The sequence below is a fragment of the Scedosporium apiospermum genome (assembly GCF_000732125.1).
Source record: "Scedosporium apiospermum strain IHEM 14462 chromosome Unknown SEQ_SAPIO_0089, whole genome shotgun sequence".
In the NCBI taxonomy this organism is placed as follows: Eukaryota; Fungi; Ascomycota; class Sordariomycetes; order Microascales; family Microascaceae; genus Scedosporium; species Scedosporium apiospermum.
In genome coordinates this window covers 41922-57123 of record NW_015971790.1, presented here as the reverse complement: position 1 = coordinate 57123, position 15202 = coordinate 41922, and the positions used below count along the sequence as shown (strand labels likewise).

General features: G+C 50.7%; 3 protein-coding genes and 1 pseudogene across 3 annotated transcripts; 2 read left to right on the top strand and 2 right to left on the bottom strand.

The window, feature by feature from the left end:
- Positions 1 to 1265: 1265 nt before the first annotated feature.
- Positions 1266 to 2745, top strand: SAPIO_CDS3719 (uncharacterized protein; the record flags this gene model as incomplete). Its single annotated transcript, XM_016786461.1, has 6 exons — positions 1266 to 1448; positions 1552 to 1921; positions 2005 to 2122; positions 2193 to 2260; positions 2324 to 2354; positions 2442 to 2745. The coding sequence occupies 6 exons, from the start codon at positions 1266 to 1268 to the stop codon at positions 2743 to 2745; spliced, it is 1074 nt and encodes a 357-aa protein (XP_016643804.1).
- A 635-nt stretch (positions 2746 to 3380) lies between these two features.
- SAPIO_CDS3718 lies at positions 3381 to 4271 on the bottom strand (annotated as a pseudogene; the record flags this gene model as incomplete).
- Positions 4272 to 7825: 3554 nt separating this feature from the next.
- SAPIO_CDS3717 (uncharacterized protein) lies at positions 7826 to 12018 on the bottom strand (the record flags this gene model as incomplete). The annotated part of the gene is made up of 5 exons (XM_016786460.1): positions 7826 to 7891; positions 8426 to 9672; positions 9731 to 10335; positions 10871 to 11086; positions 11165 to 12018. 5 exons carry the CDS (start codon positions 12016 to 12018, stop codon positions 7826 to 7828), a joined length of 2988 nt encoding a protein of 995 aa, XP_016643803.1.
- A 1820-nt stretch (positions 12019 to 13838) lies between these two features.
- On the top strand, positions 13839 to 14930 carry SAPIO_CDS3716 (Zinc-type alcohol dehydrogenase-like protein PB24D3.08c; the record flags this gene model as incomplete). The annotated part of the gene is made up of 2 exons (XM_016786459.1): positions 13839 to 14603; positions 14655 to 14930. 2 exons carry the CDS (start codon positions 13839 to 13841, stop codon positions 14928 to 14930), a joined length of 1041 nt encoding a protein of 346 aa, XP_016643802.1.
- Positions 14931 to 15202: the final 272 nt, after the last annotated feature.

The following is a 15202-nucleotide window of genomic DNA, read 5'->3' as shown; positions in this document are numbered from 1 at the left end:
CATGATCGGGATGGCAGGCAGGGAAGGTCTTCTCATCGTCTGAAAAACTGGCTAACAAGGAGTTCATGTTGCGTACTTTGTAGTTTACTTTGAGCTTGAACTAGTGGACAATATCGCCTGGGGGAGAAATTGAACCCGGACATGGTTCGCGGAACATCATCGAAGAATGGGGCCGCAATTTAAATCTGTTAACCCCCTTACCCTTGCTGCCCTTGCATCTCAACGATATGTACTTCGTACTTCGTACAAAGACGATATCCCCTCTGAGTCTCCACAGCCGGCAACAATACGGTCTCCTCCAATAAAAAAAAAAAAAAAAAACAGGGATTGACGGCTGGACCACTGTTCGCTAATACGGGATGGGCCCAATGTTCTGCCTGCTTCATCCTGCAAGGTTGAATTTATGAGCATCGGTTCGAATTCTGAGGAACAAAATAGACCTTTGTCAATTAAACTTACATAGAAAGGACAAAACGCAGAAGCTAGTCTACCCATACGAGGTCGTGCAATGGTGGCAGGTGGTGGCAGGAAATTTACGCCACGCGGGGAGGCCTGAGCAAGAGGGGAGGGACGGCCCAGATGCGTATCAGGCCACGAGGTGCGTCTTGCCAAGAGCAAGACCACATCATCTTAATTCCCAAGTAGTAATAATAGCGAGGCAATGCTCTCTTCGGTCGTGTTTTACCAGGCCAATGGCAACGCACCCCAGACTGCTTTAACGCTCGGACTCCCCGTCTGCAGGCCCAAGGTATCCGTACTCGACTCGATCAACGGTCTTTTTTGGGTGGTGCACCAAACAATGGCGAATCGACGGGCCTGGGCCGGTTAAGGTTTAGTGATACGGGTCATATTGAGAGATCCCTGTTCGCAGCCCGTCCCGGAACAGGATCATGCAGCGTCCCGGGTGCGCATGGGGACAACCCAACTTGCGCAGTGACGCTTTGTGAGAGAAAACCGGCCAATTCACTCTTCCAGCATTTAGGCTTTCGCTCGCAATCGCTGGCGAGTTTTTTTCTGGATGGCATCCGTCGTGCGGCGCTCCCCCTTGAATCAGCATGTCATCGAAGCCACGAATTTCACTGCATCCTTTCAGCCCCAGCACGACATACATGGATGGAAGCGCTGCTCAAGGCAGATCCATTGATGGTTAAAATCAACCGTCACCCTCCGGACTTCGAAAGTTGAGCGGTGCGAGGAGGCGGAAGCTAATGGCCTAGTCGTTCCACTCGACCTTTCAACCCCATCGACAGTCATCACCGAATACAATGTCGTCGTCACCTCCTGATCGGCCTCCGGGCTATGCTGAAGAGAACAAGGGGCCTTTAATTCTGACGACCACTTCTATCATGACCGGGATAGCCTTCCTGTTCGTTGCGGCAAGAATCATAAGCAGGCGAATATCGATCAAGAAAATTGCACTCGACGATTACATTACCATTCTCTGCATTGTAGGTGCTGCTGTCGTTCCTCAGGTTGGCAATGATACATCGCAATCGCCTGGCCGGCCCATCTCTGAGAACCTTGTGAAGCGCTAACAAGACGGTGGGCCAGGTACTGAGCATCTTATACGTCGGTCTTGCCTCGGTCGCGATCCGCTATGGAGGAGGCAGACACCTCGACACCCTCGAACCCAAAGATTCTTCAAAAGCGATTTACTACACGCTCGTCTCTTTCGTCCCCGGCGTCATGTCCTTCACGATTCCGAAATATGCAGTCGCGATTCTTCTGGCAAAGGTCCTCGGTCCGGGAAAGATCCATCGCATTGTTATGTGGACTCTCTCGGTGGTATACTTCCTTATAGCGGTCGGAATGCTCGTCATCAACTTTGCGCAATGTACTCCGGCCGCTACGCAATGGGGTGGGGCGGAGGGCACATGCTGGGATAGGAGAATCACGGTTGCGTATGCTTTGGTTCTTGGAGGTATGTTTCCACCTCCCTTTCTCTTTTCTCGTTTCTCTTCCTAATGAGATACTGATCCGTGGGCGATCCTTTTGCCTATGTAGTTGCATCCGCGATATTCGACTTCTACCTGGCGATATACCCTACGATTATCCTCTTGGGACTGCAAATGAACTGGAAGAAGAAGCTCGCATTATCATCCTCACTTGGGTTTGGATACTGGTACGTCGTCCACCTGATGATGCGGGATACCTACCTCGGGCGAGGGAAACTAACAATGATATGCGTATAGTGCGGGTGCGGTCACCATTTATAAATGCACCACTTTGCCTGGGCTGCTTCATCTCCAAGACTTCACCTGTATGGATCAACCAAGCCCCGTTCCATACGATACTCATCGGCCAATGCTAACCTAGCAGACAGATGCCGTTGATGATGTCGTACTCTGGACTAAGTAGGCTACGCCTCCTGCCCCGCCTCTCTCCGTTCTACATCTCTACTTTTATTAGCCTGGTGAGCTAACCTTTTTTACTTTCCTTAGTATCGAGGCCAACTGCGTTCTCATTGGCGCTTGTATCCCAACCCTCTATCCTCTCGTCAAAAAGGTGTTTGGCTCGTCGGCTCTAGGTGGAAGTACTCCGAATGAGAACGACGGCTCGGGTCCTCAGAGGAACAAATACAACATCGTAACCATCGGTTCCAGCGGAAAGAAGAGGAAGATTTGGACATCGACGTTCGAGCTCGAGACTACACGCGCCGCGGAGAGCCAAGATGTCATATTGGGGATCGAACAGGCCAGGTCGGTTCACTCGGGCACGGAGGGACAGCAAGGCGAGCGAGTCTAGGGAGACACATCGGGCAATTGACGACTCAGGAAGGTCTCGCGTTGGCCACGTGGACTATTTGTGTCGCTTGACATGTAGGACTATGACGTCTAGCCTTCTTTATCTTTTTACGAAGTCGTATACGGTTATACGGCCAGGCGGCAAGGCAATGGCGTCGGAGGATTGTTTTATGGGAAGGTGGACGGAAGAAAATGGGAAATACCTAGTTTACCTGATACTCACGACTATATATATTATGAATTAACCTTCCTCTTACGACTTCTGATTGCTCGGGCACACGTAAATATGGATGGATCAGGGAATCATGTTTCGACTCCACTCATTTGGTTTCGTGTTTACCATGGGACCGGGTGTAGTACTATAATAACATGATTGACAGATCCAGGTTTATGCTTACATCTGTCCTAACCCAGAGTCTCATCAGCTCTTCAGTCTCCTCCACCACATGTCGTGCTGCTATCTCATATTACGACACCAACGGAGGAGGCATCGAACGGACGGAGAGAGTTCCAGTATTATTACATCATTCCTTTCCGAAGAAATATATTACCATAATTGCCAGTGTGTAATTTACATTACGATCATACCCATCACGCCCATCATATCCCCCACAAAAGGAGCTCATTCATCAGCGCTCAAGGTGTGCCAGGCGAACCATCATCAGCATTAACATCAAAAGTAATACCCGACGGCTTCGCCCGAGTCAAGCTCCCAGAGAAGCTGGCATCTTTGAAGCCAATATTGGCCTTACCGAAATCATGCGCAAACAACAAGTCCCGAATGCCAGCAGGGAATCCGTTGTAGCTGATCAAAGGGCCTCGGAACCAGATGCCCTTGTGGTTTTCGATAGCGTCGTCGGCAGTGTTGGCGAAGCGGAAGCAGTGTGTCGACGCGCCGTCCTTATGGTAGACGATCTTGGGGTGTTCGCCATCCCACCGGACATCGGACGCCGGTTTGACTTGATAATTGCCGTGCTGGCTCACACCGACGTATTGGGCCTTGTCATCACGCACCCAGACGGCGATATGCTCCCAGTCATGGGTGTGGCCAGGATCCAAAAAGTATTGGATGGCGACGTCCTTCTCGAAGTAATAGCCGTACAAGTAGACGCACCAGCCGTTGTTGCATCGCTGGCGGGAGTAGACATTGTTGTTATCAAGGTCCGATGCGTCCCGGCAGTCGCTCGAATATCCGACCCAGTTGTGCGGCAGGCCCTCGGCAATCTTTCCCTGAGCATCGATGGCCGGCACATTATAACAGCCATCGGTGTCAAAGTCTAATGATGGCTGCCAGCGCAAGTCGTTTGCCGTGGCGCGTTGTGGAAGGGCAGTAGGGGGACCGATCGCGAGAAGGGACACGATCTGGTCCAAGTTCATGGATGTAGCGTTAAGCGCCGAGACATTGTTCACGGCCTCAACGCTAACCCGGGCATGAGATACCAGGGATGGGGCTGCATGGGCCACCAGAGGCGCGAAGGCAAGGAGAGGAAGAGCGGCCAAGCCGCTAAAAAGGGTCGAAGATATCATGACTATTAATATTATCCAAAACTGTCGCGCCACCAAGTGCGATTAAACATTAGTTGCTGCCCATCGTAGCTCTCCACGACCGCGCAGGGTGAAGGAGTCCCTGCCACTTATATATACGCAGATGATATTCTTCCTTCGAGGAATTTGAGACCTGCACTCATCCAGGGGCAGCTTGGCAGCTCCATCGCGCTCCTGCTCAAGGTCAGTAGGGACGCGCCGACTCCGAGATGGTCGTCCAGTCGCATTCCCGAAGCGGACAAATCCGAGCACGTAATTTCCCACGAGGGATGCATCGAAGGTCTGCTTGTTACCCTGAGTGGCTCAGTCCCGGCACCCTGAACGTGGAATCGCGGGGGAACGATCGTCTATTGGTCACGGGTGGCCCCTGCACTAGGACTCTTTTCGTCGATTTAATCGTCAGGCATCCTGGAGGAGGGGTCACATTGGTCGGGGCTGTTTCTTGAAGAATGTCACCGGAGACGTCACTGGAGATGCTCACTTGGCAGATGCAAGGGGACTTTTCAGTGCCGTTATCCGGCTCGCTGGCTGGTGCTGTATCTGCAAGTAATCGTATTTCGCCGCATCTTTCTGGGAGAATGTCGAGGCATTTTACGAAGGAAAACTCGATCTTGTCTTTGTTCCGACTCAAGTTGCATTGAACTGCGGGGAGTCCCCTCACTATTCTAATTCGATTCTGCCGGATATGGCACTATTGCCGGCGATCAATGTGACGGCCTGGTTGTGTCCTGGAATACTACCTTCTTGGAAAAGCTGAGAAGCCCGCAATTGTATGTACGAGGATGACCGTACGAGATTCCTGGTCGCAGGCTTGTGAAAATAATCCGAAAATAGACACCGACTCTCCTGCACGAAGAAAACGATATCGGTGAATTTTGGCTATCACATTTTGCAAACAGCCCAATGGCGTTGACAGTGTTCGCCCACGGGCGACCTTTTCTCGACACCTCTGGGTTAGTGCAAAAGTGGTGATGAGACCTTGATGGCGGGCTGTCCCGCAATCGCGACCAAATTTCAACGTTACCTCTCTTCGACATCATCTAACCCGCCTGTGAGAGTGTACGGATGAACCACGCGAAAGTTTCGATCCAACCTTGGAAGTTTCTACGATATTCAGATTGCCATCCGTCCTAGCCTCCTCCATCCTTCATCTGCAGGATTCACGGGCAGAGATCTAGTACAGGGTATTGGTCACTTGATACGGCGAGATCTGCGCGTCCTCCAAGAACGTTTAACGGGGAACTCGATTCGTATCAATGCGATCATCTGAGAAAGCGAATGCATATCGACGATCAGAGATGTCGAGCAGTAGATACTGCTAAGGAACAAGAAGAAGAAGAAGTGGGCATCAGCGCCTAACATGATAGAGCAGCAAAACTAATGCTTGACGACAACGGAAGCTGCTCAAGGGATTCCTACTCGTATTCCTTCGCCAGCTTGTCAAATAGTATCTTCTTATCGAAATTTGGAATATGGGTTTCATCTGTCTGCACCGTGGCGTCCACTCCAGCCCGGCCAACCCTTCAATGAAGAGGCCTCGTTCACATTGTTTCGAATTACCCTGTGAAGAATCCGCCCATAATCCTCGATAGGAGGGTGCGTACCAACGTTGTCATACTTCGTCGCAATCTAGGCTATCTGCCCCGAGGAAAGTGATGGATGGTGCTGGCCGTTCAAATGGCGTGGTAAGTACGAGAATATAAAGGACGTACGCCACCCACTGTTCATCGGTGATTTGGTCCTCTACCTCTAGATATAGCAATGCTCTTGTTGGCTGCGGCCGTTTTGTCTTGATCAATGAAGCAACCGGGGGAAAGGTTTGCAAAATCCAGAACGACAAATCGCGGCAAATAAACCCCTCGGCATCGTCGCTCTCCCTGCTACGTTTTCTCCTCACCCTATCCTACAGACTAAGATGTAGGAGTAGATGCTGGGCTGCAGTAAGAACACAGGCACCACTGAAGGATGGGCAGTGTAAATAAGTCTATCGATCGTGGGCCGGTGGCAATGTCGTCTTCCTTGTAAACCCGTGAATGAAAATGTTTGAGAGCCCCTCCTCCATTGGTGATGCCACCACCGTTTATTATGGTTTCAACTTCACGTTCACTACCATAGTTACGATATTTCCAATCAGTCTCGGTTTACACCCGAGTATGTAGAACTACGCCTATGATATTGGCAGTTCCTGCCTAGAACTATTAGTAGTCTCCGGTTAGGGCTAGTTTCAACCGATGCATGCTGGAGGATTAGTGGTGGCGCAGGTGACAATGGACTTTATTAATCAAATCTCGCGGGATAATCGTCTCGAAGCAATTCTTTCCACCAAGTTATAAACCTCCCCGCACCCCGACGACTATGTCCAAGCCTACAGATTTCAAAGCCCTGTCTTTCGACGTCTACGGCACTCTCATCGACTAGGAAACAGGTATTCTGGACAACCTTCAGCCTCTCCTGAAGTCAACGATGCTGCTTTTAATCGGGAGCAGCTACTCGACGTGATCTACAAGTGTGAGCGGTGTCAACAGGCCCTCACTCCAGACCTCGAGTACTACAAGCTTCTAATAAGCGTCTATCTACAAATTGCGGAGAAACTAGGTCTTCCGAAACCTTCTTCTGATCGAAGCTGTGCTTTCAGCACCTCTATAGGCAGCTGGTCAGCATTTCTAGACGTAGTCAAAGCATTGAGGAAGCTGGGCAACTTTTACAAGCTGGTCGTATGATCTAATGTTGATCACAAAACCTTCTCTTAACGAATGATAGACTATCAGAGGTATTACATTTGGCCTCGTGATTACTGAGCAAGATCTGGGCAGCTATAATCCCGACCTGCAAAATTTCAAGCACATGATTCGGAAGTTTGAGGAAAAACTAGGCATCACTAAGGGCAGATCCTCCATATGCGACTATCACCCTGCGAGAAAAATCGGCCTCTGTTCGAGCTAGATAGTCAGGCCTAGTGCGATTATGGATAATAGGAGCGACACGGTGTATGATTAGAAGTTTGACATGCTCAGCGAGATGGCGGATTCGCTGAGGACTGAATTGGAGGCTCCGGGTCCTCGAGGGACTGATGGCGTTTGAGGCTGTTGCGGCAGGCGGGAGGCGGGAAGCGGCAGAGTCTTCACATGTTACTGTAAAACAAATTGACGATAACAGTTGACGAGGCCAGAAATAAGGGACGCCATATGCCGCGCGAACGGGCCGAGCGGAACATGTGAGACCCGTAAGACGAAAACGATGGACAATGCAAAGAAGTTTAGTGGGGAGCTTGTGCTTCTAGAATTCAACCGTCTATAGTCAAATAGCAGTTGTCTAGAAGGAATTGTTGCTCCCCCTCTCGAGCAGAGGGGGATGGCGACCGGCTGGTTTAGGAACCCAAGATTTTTGTGAGACGGGGTTGATTTCCGTCGCGGCCTGCGGGCGATTTCCCTGGGGAGTGTCCACAGAATTTTTTTAACTAGAATTTATGGCCAATTGTCCAGAAATGCCGATCGGATTAAGGGGCAGATACGCCTCATCACGCCGCAACGAGTCCATTACCTGGCCGGAAGTGGAGTTGGCATATTGGTGAGACCAAGACTCACGCCAGGGCTAAACGTGGCCTATTGATAAGCGAGTATACACTGTGAGGTTGTCCAGGAGTAGCCGGGCGGCTTTCCGTGTCTACAGGGTGTATCGCTTCGCCCCTAGAGAATTCCGTCATGGTCGAGCCTGTTGTCCCGCGTTAACTAAAGGAGGATAGTGAAAGTCTAGACATGCCCCTAAGGCTCTAGATTCCACTGTGGCCCGTTGCACGAGAGGATCGTGCTTTCATGACGTGACAGAGCATACGTATCTCAGTGGGTACCTAGCTAACGGACTAAACCACTCATGCTTGAACATACACTACGACGCTCTGGGAGATTGTGATTCCTGGATAGTTACATATTTGGAAAAAGAGCAATTCTTTGACTATGTCAGCCATGGATTCCTCAGGACCCCACGATTCGGCCGGACTATGAGTCTCGCCCGGTTCACACATCATCCTTTCGTGTGCCGAACTTCAGCTTTCTTAACAAATTCAATCCGTCTCTCCTTACTACCAACCTCTTCCAGTGATCACCATCAACTCGGATAACATCAGACCCGGAACTCACCTGAGTGGCCGGCGGAGACGTCTTCAAAGATGAGAGCGAGCTCGGATTGCTAACTGGCGATGCCTCGCTTCTGCTTGATCCGGCGCTAGAAGCGCTCCTATCCTCGCCTCGTGTTTCCTCACGATACTTTTCAGATCCCAGTCTAGGAAAGGCCTTGTGATATGGGGTATGCCCGAACACTACCGCTCCGTCATCTCCCAACTCGTGGAGCGTAACATTTCCGCAAGTGTCGGGAACAACGAGCTGCGTAAGTTTTCCCTTAGGGAGGAGTATCTGGACGGGGTCAAGATGAGATGGAATCCCATTCGGGTGCAGAGTTTCCCGACAAATGCATTGAGAAAACAAGTTGTACCGTGTCGACCAAATTATCTCGCTTGTGATCTCGCCCGGACCTAGTTTGACGCCCATCTTTGATTTCTGGATGGTCTTCAAAGTCGCGATGGATGTACACAAATAATCCTCACCAACGCGAACCGTCTTCCAGTCGGGGCAGAGGACGCCCGCATTGTCAGCCTGGATTAGTTCCCCAAACTTGCTTCCGAAGATGGTAGTTGCCTTAATGGCACGAATGTAGTCGACCCAGCCGTAGCCCTTTTTCCCCAAATAGCAAATGCGCGGCATCGTGGACCCCGATGGCTTGGCAAGGTCCCAGAAATCGAAACCGACTAAACTCTTCTTGAATCCTTTCGTTGACTGTTGGATCCAGTATCCATCCCTCGCTGCTAGCTGAACTTGATAGTCGATGACTGCCTCCAGACTATGCAGTATCTCCTCCACTCTGTCTTGAAATCGATAAAATATTTTCATGATACCCGTGTCAGTTTGTTTTTCCTGGTCAAGGAAAAGTGGGAGGTTGAGGTTCTTCGGATTTCCGAGCACCTCAGCCGGAGATTGCCCCTCCTCCAGTGTTCCGTTGAACCTCCAGCTAGCACGATATGCCGGCCGTTCCCTGTCCCGATCGATTGACGCTCTCACCAAGTGCAAGAGAGCAGAGGCGCCGTCGACCAGCCAAGCTCTTCGGTCGTCCACATCGTATAACACAATAGGTTTATCGGTGATCCAATCCAAAGATCCTACGAAACTCGATCCTCGTGATAAGTGGACGGGCTTGTCTCTCTTTCCTATGCTAGCAGTGAGTCCGCCGACTACCTGAGCACCCCCTTCAAGGTAGGCTCGTTCAATAACTATGTATTTTGGTGGCGGCTGCAGATTGCAGACATGGATGGCTAGGTTTGCTTCAGGACGGCCTATTAAGAGATCGGCGGTTTAGTACGCTTTGCGGCGGAGGCGAAGGAGCCCGCTTACCTGATAATTCTCTGACATGGCTACACCAACCGACAACATGGCGCTGGGTCTCTAGATGTCGTAGTGTGAATTCTTCCGCTATCTTGTAGTTGGTCGACTCGAGTCTGGGGTCGCAGTACGAGATCCTTTCCCCCGTTGAGTTGAAGACCAGGTGCCATAGAACGGCATCCGCTACTACGGCTGTCACGACGAGGAGGCTGCTGAACCCCTTAAGAACTATCCTCTCTCCAATACTCGTCAGCTGACGAGAATCGACTAATTGCGCTAATACCCGAAGTGACAGCTCCAGCCCAGTGTCAGAGGTACATCGACTGCGAATGGGATAGCCTGTCACCAAGAGCGGGTTCCTGAACAAGTTCGCCCAGCAGAACCCCGGAGAAGAGGAAGAGATCTCCTGAGCAAGATCCATCTGGCAATCGATTCGACAAGACGCATGTACAGTACCGTTAGGCCTGTAATTCTCGTCATGGATCTGGAAGTCCGAGATTTCTGGAAAGCAGGCGAGCAGGCCATTTGAAACAGGAGATGAGCGCAAGGAGGATGCAAGCCATCCCAACTGCTCACCGATTTCAGCGGCGAAGTCAACTTGTCCTCTGACCACCAAGCTGCAAGATGTCGGAAATTGGGTAAACCTCAGCTCCTCACCATTTGGCAAAGAACCTATTTTGTGGTTAGTATTGAACGGAGTTGCTTTTCCGTTAGTAAGGGGAGACGTTAGACACACAGCTGTAGGGGCCTATCCCGGCCAACGCACAGGATTTCTTCAGCAATGACCGAAGTGGTTGGCTAGTTGAAGGCCACGTTTGGTCCATATACTCTTGGACAGTCATTGCTTGGGCCTGTTTCCAAGTTCCGGTGAGGCAAATGATGTGGTCCAGGACTTTTGCTGCTGGTTTTGAATGCTCTTGCTCTAATATAAACTGAAGTAAATTCCATTCCAGGTGGAAAACGACTTCTACCTTGGCAGGCGTAGTTCGTCGGCTGACTTCGCGGAATGCTGAGTGTGCTAGGAGTTGTGCACGGATAGAATCTCCGATATCTAACAGCCGATTCTTGCCATGAATTTCGAGGAGGGAATAACACCTAATTTTAGCTAGAAGCCATTTATATGCTTGGGATCCTGCGATAAACTCTTCGTACTCTGCGAGATTCGGAAGCTGCATGTCCTCTTCAGCCTCGGCAATAATACTCGCCGCCTCTGGATCTTCTGCAGCCTGAAGGCTTCGCAGCCAGCTATCAAGTACTGATTTCGGAAGGAAGGCTGCTCTATAAGTCATCTCCTCCTCCTCCTGGTAATCGAGACCGCACTCCGAGGGCTCGCCTAGCGGGAGGCAGCGGAGCTCTTGTATAATATCCCTGCAAGAGGAGTGGTCAGGTAAGCCGTATTGAATGGACAAGGATAAAAGAATAAATATCAAATGGCAAAATATTTACCTTCTGTATTTCCGGAGGAAGACCGAAGCCTCTTTCTCAATCATGCTAGACGATTCGCCATGAAGCTTCATGGTAAAAGATCTGACCCACTCTGGAAAATGTCTGAGAGATTCCTCCGATATTTGAGAAAACGATGGTATTTGTCGAATGTCTTCGGCTAAGCGACTCGCGAAAGTTGCTACATATCTGCTTCGCCGTTCGGTGGGGGTAGAATCAATGGAATAGACGCTAGCAGTCTCGTCGAGAATCTTTGCCGCTGCTTCAGAAGGTTGTAGACTTGCATATCCGGAATCGTGGCTCGAGCTACCTCCCTGTTGAGCAAGACGTTCCTTGCCGAGGCTGCCAATGGTACTGGGGGGAAAGGGACGATCTGGGGTCTCAACATATTCCGCATGTTGGACCTTACCGCTAGGGCGTGGCATGGATGGCTGCGCCGTGCCTGCTGATTCTGGTTGTTGGGTCGCATCCTCTTTGTTCAGGTAACTAGGAATATCTACCGGTTCGGCCAAACCGCGTTCCAAGCCGCCGATCAATGGTTCGTTGACATGGGAGTTGGTCCTGTATACTTCAGCACCCGGGTAGGGCACACTTAGGGGCAATTGGAAGTCCCAGAACTGGCCAGAAGGGTCCCGATCCCCAGGGGTGTTCGAAGATCGCATTTCATCCCCGAAGGTGGGGTCTACCATGACAGTAGTCTCTTGTGGAGGTGGAGTGACAGAACTAGTGATAGGCGGAGTACTCTGCGTCTGGGCACGATCGAAGGTAGTCCTGATGGTGTCCGTATTAATAACATCCAGAGCGTCTATATCCTGGTAAGTGCTCCGCAGAATCTGTTCGACAATTCTTCTCTGCATCTCTTGGGACACGCCGCTTAAATCTAGGGGGCTTGAGTTGTGGGTTTCGTGGGAATGGTTTTCCAGCCATTGCTCTAGATGGAATCTCATAATCTCCAGTGAGACGTCTTCCAGATATGGCGATTCTGGGCGAGAGATTTCTGGGAATAGATGATCCCATAATCTATACCAACGCTCCACTTCGCCTCCGCCACGCGACAGGCTGTACAGCCCCTGCTTTTGTAAGTCTGTCATTATATCAAGTGTGAATTCACGGGGCTCGCACGATCCATTCCGTATATGTTCGCTCCAGAGCTCCTCCCGCTTGAATACCTCACCACAAGTAGGACAGTAATGAGGTGCGTGGACCCGGAGCAGGTGCTGTTTCACGTAATTTGTCCCTGCAAACGTGTGCCTAAATAAACAACTGCGATAACGGACTGGGTCCAGCTTGTAAAAGGGACAAGCGAATCTTGGGGGTGTCCATGGACGTCGCTTATTTGATTCACGGTTATGACCATCATCTTCCCCACCATCGGTATGAAGAGTTCTCTTTTGCGTCTGTTCCCTCCCTCGATGGCCTCGTGGGATCCTATTCTCATCCTGGCGGGCTTGGTGGTTAGGTGATCCATCGTCGTGGCCCGGTGAAGGCTCCATTAAGTTCGTGTCAACCCCACTGGGAAGTAGGTAACGAGTCGTGGATTTGATTGCCTGTCAGGGATGTGTTCGGCTTGAAGGGAAGGTGGAGGGGCGACCAACGCCCCGAATACTTTTTAAAGGCGATGTTGTCAATCGAAACCGAAACCACCTTTTAATCGGTCAAAGATGGAAGAAGATGTCTCGATCGTCCTGTGAGATTCGCGGAATGTAGTAGGTATTAAGATTTCGTGCTCTCTGATGCGGGGGAGGTCAGTGTGATGGGCCCAAGATGCCTCTTTGCCAGCTCAGAGAGGATATACTTCGAAATGAGTCTTTTGGGGTTGGTTTTAAGCAGCGTGGCTTGTAACGAGAGGTTCCGTTTCTCGGTATTCAGACAACCGAGCGATGGCGTCAACAGGAGTAAGAGCAACGTGGCGGTTTGTGGGAAGAGGAGGGCAGGCTGTAACTCGAGGCGAAGATTCATGAAAAGGAAGAAAAAAAGAAAATTGGAGAGGGGGGTTTCGGGAGTTGAAAAGAGTCAGCTCCAGCCTGGTCAACAATATCCTCTGTGGGTGCACCGCCCAACTTCCAAGATTCCATCAGAGACATCACCCAATCAAACATGGCGGGATGGACGGACCACAGCCACATCGAGTCACCCAGGTGAACCCGGACCAAGCCAAACAATGCGGCCAAGCCACAAAGTGCTCCGGGTCTTCTGAGTCCAGAGCGGCGAGGTGTGGGAGCTAGTTTTCAGTCTGGCATTGGTAAAGTGTGTGGTAAAGTGTGGCGCATTGTTGAGGATGAGGACGACTGCATCACCACAACCATTTTAGACACTGTTACAAATGCAAGTAGAAATAATAGCTACCAACTAGTAAGATCTGTTTCGGAAGGCCGAGATTGAAGAATTTCCGATGAAGCATCGGCAATCTCTCGTACGACTCAACTAGTCTTGGTGTGGTGCGCCGGCATCAATTGCATGATGGCATCACAGTGAATTAGTAATATAAACCTTAAGTCTTTAAAATCGCCTCGGCACAAAACAGAGACTCCGACGTCATCGGGCAAGAGCTCCGGTCCTCTGTTTTCTACCCATATAATCGCTCGATTTCCCTCTTCCCGCCCCTGCCCTGACCGCCGTTTTGACACCTTCGAAGCTTCACCTCTCTAGATAGTGTTTTTCATCCTTTTCGCCCAAAATGGTGTCTAATAAGACCCTGGTGTTCAAAAAGGTCCCGACCGGTGTTCCTGTTCCTGGGGAGCACCTGGTGATAGAGGACCGCCCCATCAACTTGGATGATCCCGCACCCAAGGGTGGACTCGTTCTCAAGGTTCTCTACGCCTCCTTCGATCCATATCTCCGTGGCAAAATGCGAGATCCACATATAAAGTCTTACTCCCCCGCGTTTGAGATCAACGGCCCCATCGTCAATAGCACCGTGTGCAAGGTGCTGAAGAGTGATGCACCCTCCTTCAATGAAGGTGACCTCGTCATCGCCTACCAGCCCATTGCTGAATACGCCGTGGTCAATAATCCCGAAGAGGCCAAGGTTCGCAAGATTAATAACCCTCACAGCCTCGACCTCGGACTTTTCCTCGGTGCTCTCGGTATGCCAGGGCTGACTGCCTGGTCCGGCTTGTACCGAATTGGAAAGCCGAAGAAGGGTGAAACCATTTTCGTCAGCTCCGCCGCCGGTGCAGTTGGGCAAGTTGTGGGGCAAGTGTCGAAGAAGGAAGGCCTAAGGGTTATAGGCTCCGTCGGCTCCGATGAGAAATTGGACTTTATCATCAACGAGCTCGGCTTCGATGGGGGATTCAACTACAAAAAGGAGAAGCCTCTTGAGGCGCTTAACCGCCTCGCGCCGGAGGGCATTGACATTTACTTTGAGAATGTGGGAGGAGAGCATCTTGAGGCTGCACTTACCGCCATGAATACCGACGGTCGCATATGCGCTTGCGGAATGGTGAGTTGATCGTAGCGAAGGGGAAATATTCAGGGATGCTAACCAACTTAGATTTCTGAATATAACACGCCACTAGAGAAGCGCCAGGGTGTCAAGGGCCTGTTCCAGATCGTCACCAAGCAGATTCTGATGGAAGGCTTCCTCGTAGGTAGGCCGCACTTTGGACCAGCCTACTTCAACGAACATCAGGAGAAGATGCAAAAGTGGCTCGCAGATGGAAGCGTTAAGGCCAAGCTCTATGTTACGGAGGGTATCGACAACGCTCCGGAAGGGTTTATTGGAATGTTGCAAGGGAAGAACTTTGGAAAGGCTGTTGTGAAGATTTGAACTGCTCAGAGTACACTCTGATGCATGTAACGATTTAGTCTCCAATCCTGCCAACCAAGGGCAAAATAAGAAAAGGAAGAAAGAAATAAGAGAACGGGAAAAAAAAATTTGGAGGAAGAGAAGACCAGCCGAATGTCGAGTACGGTTCAAGCTACGAAATACTACTTCGAAACCTCCTATCCTCATGATCGTCTCCACCAACCCACATCGGATACTGTGGGGGTACGTAGGACCCTTGAGGACTCGGCCGATATTATTGCTTGCTCCTGAAC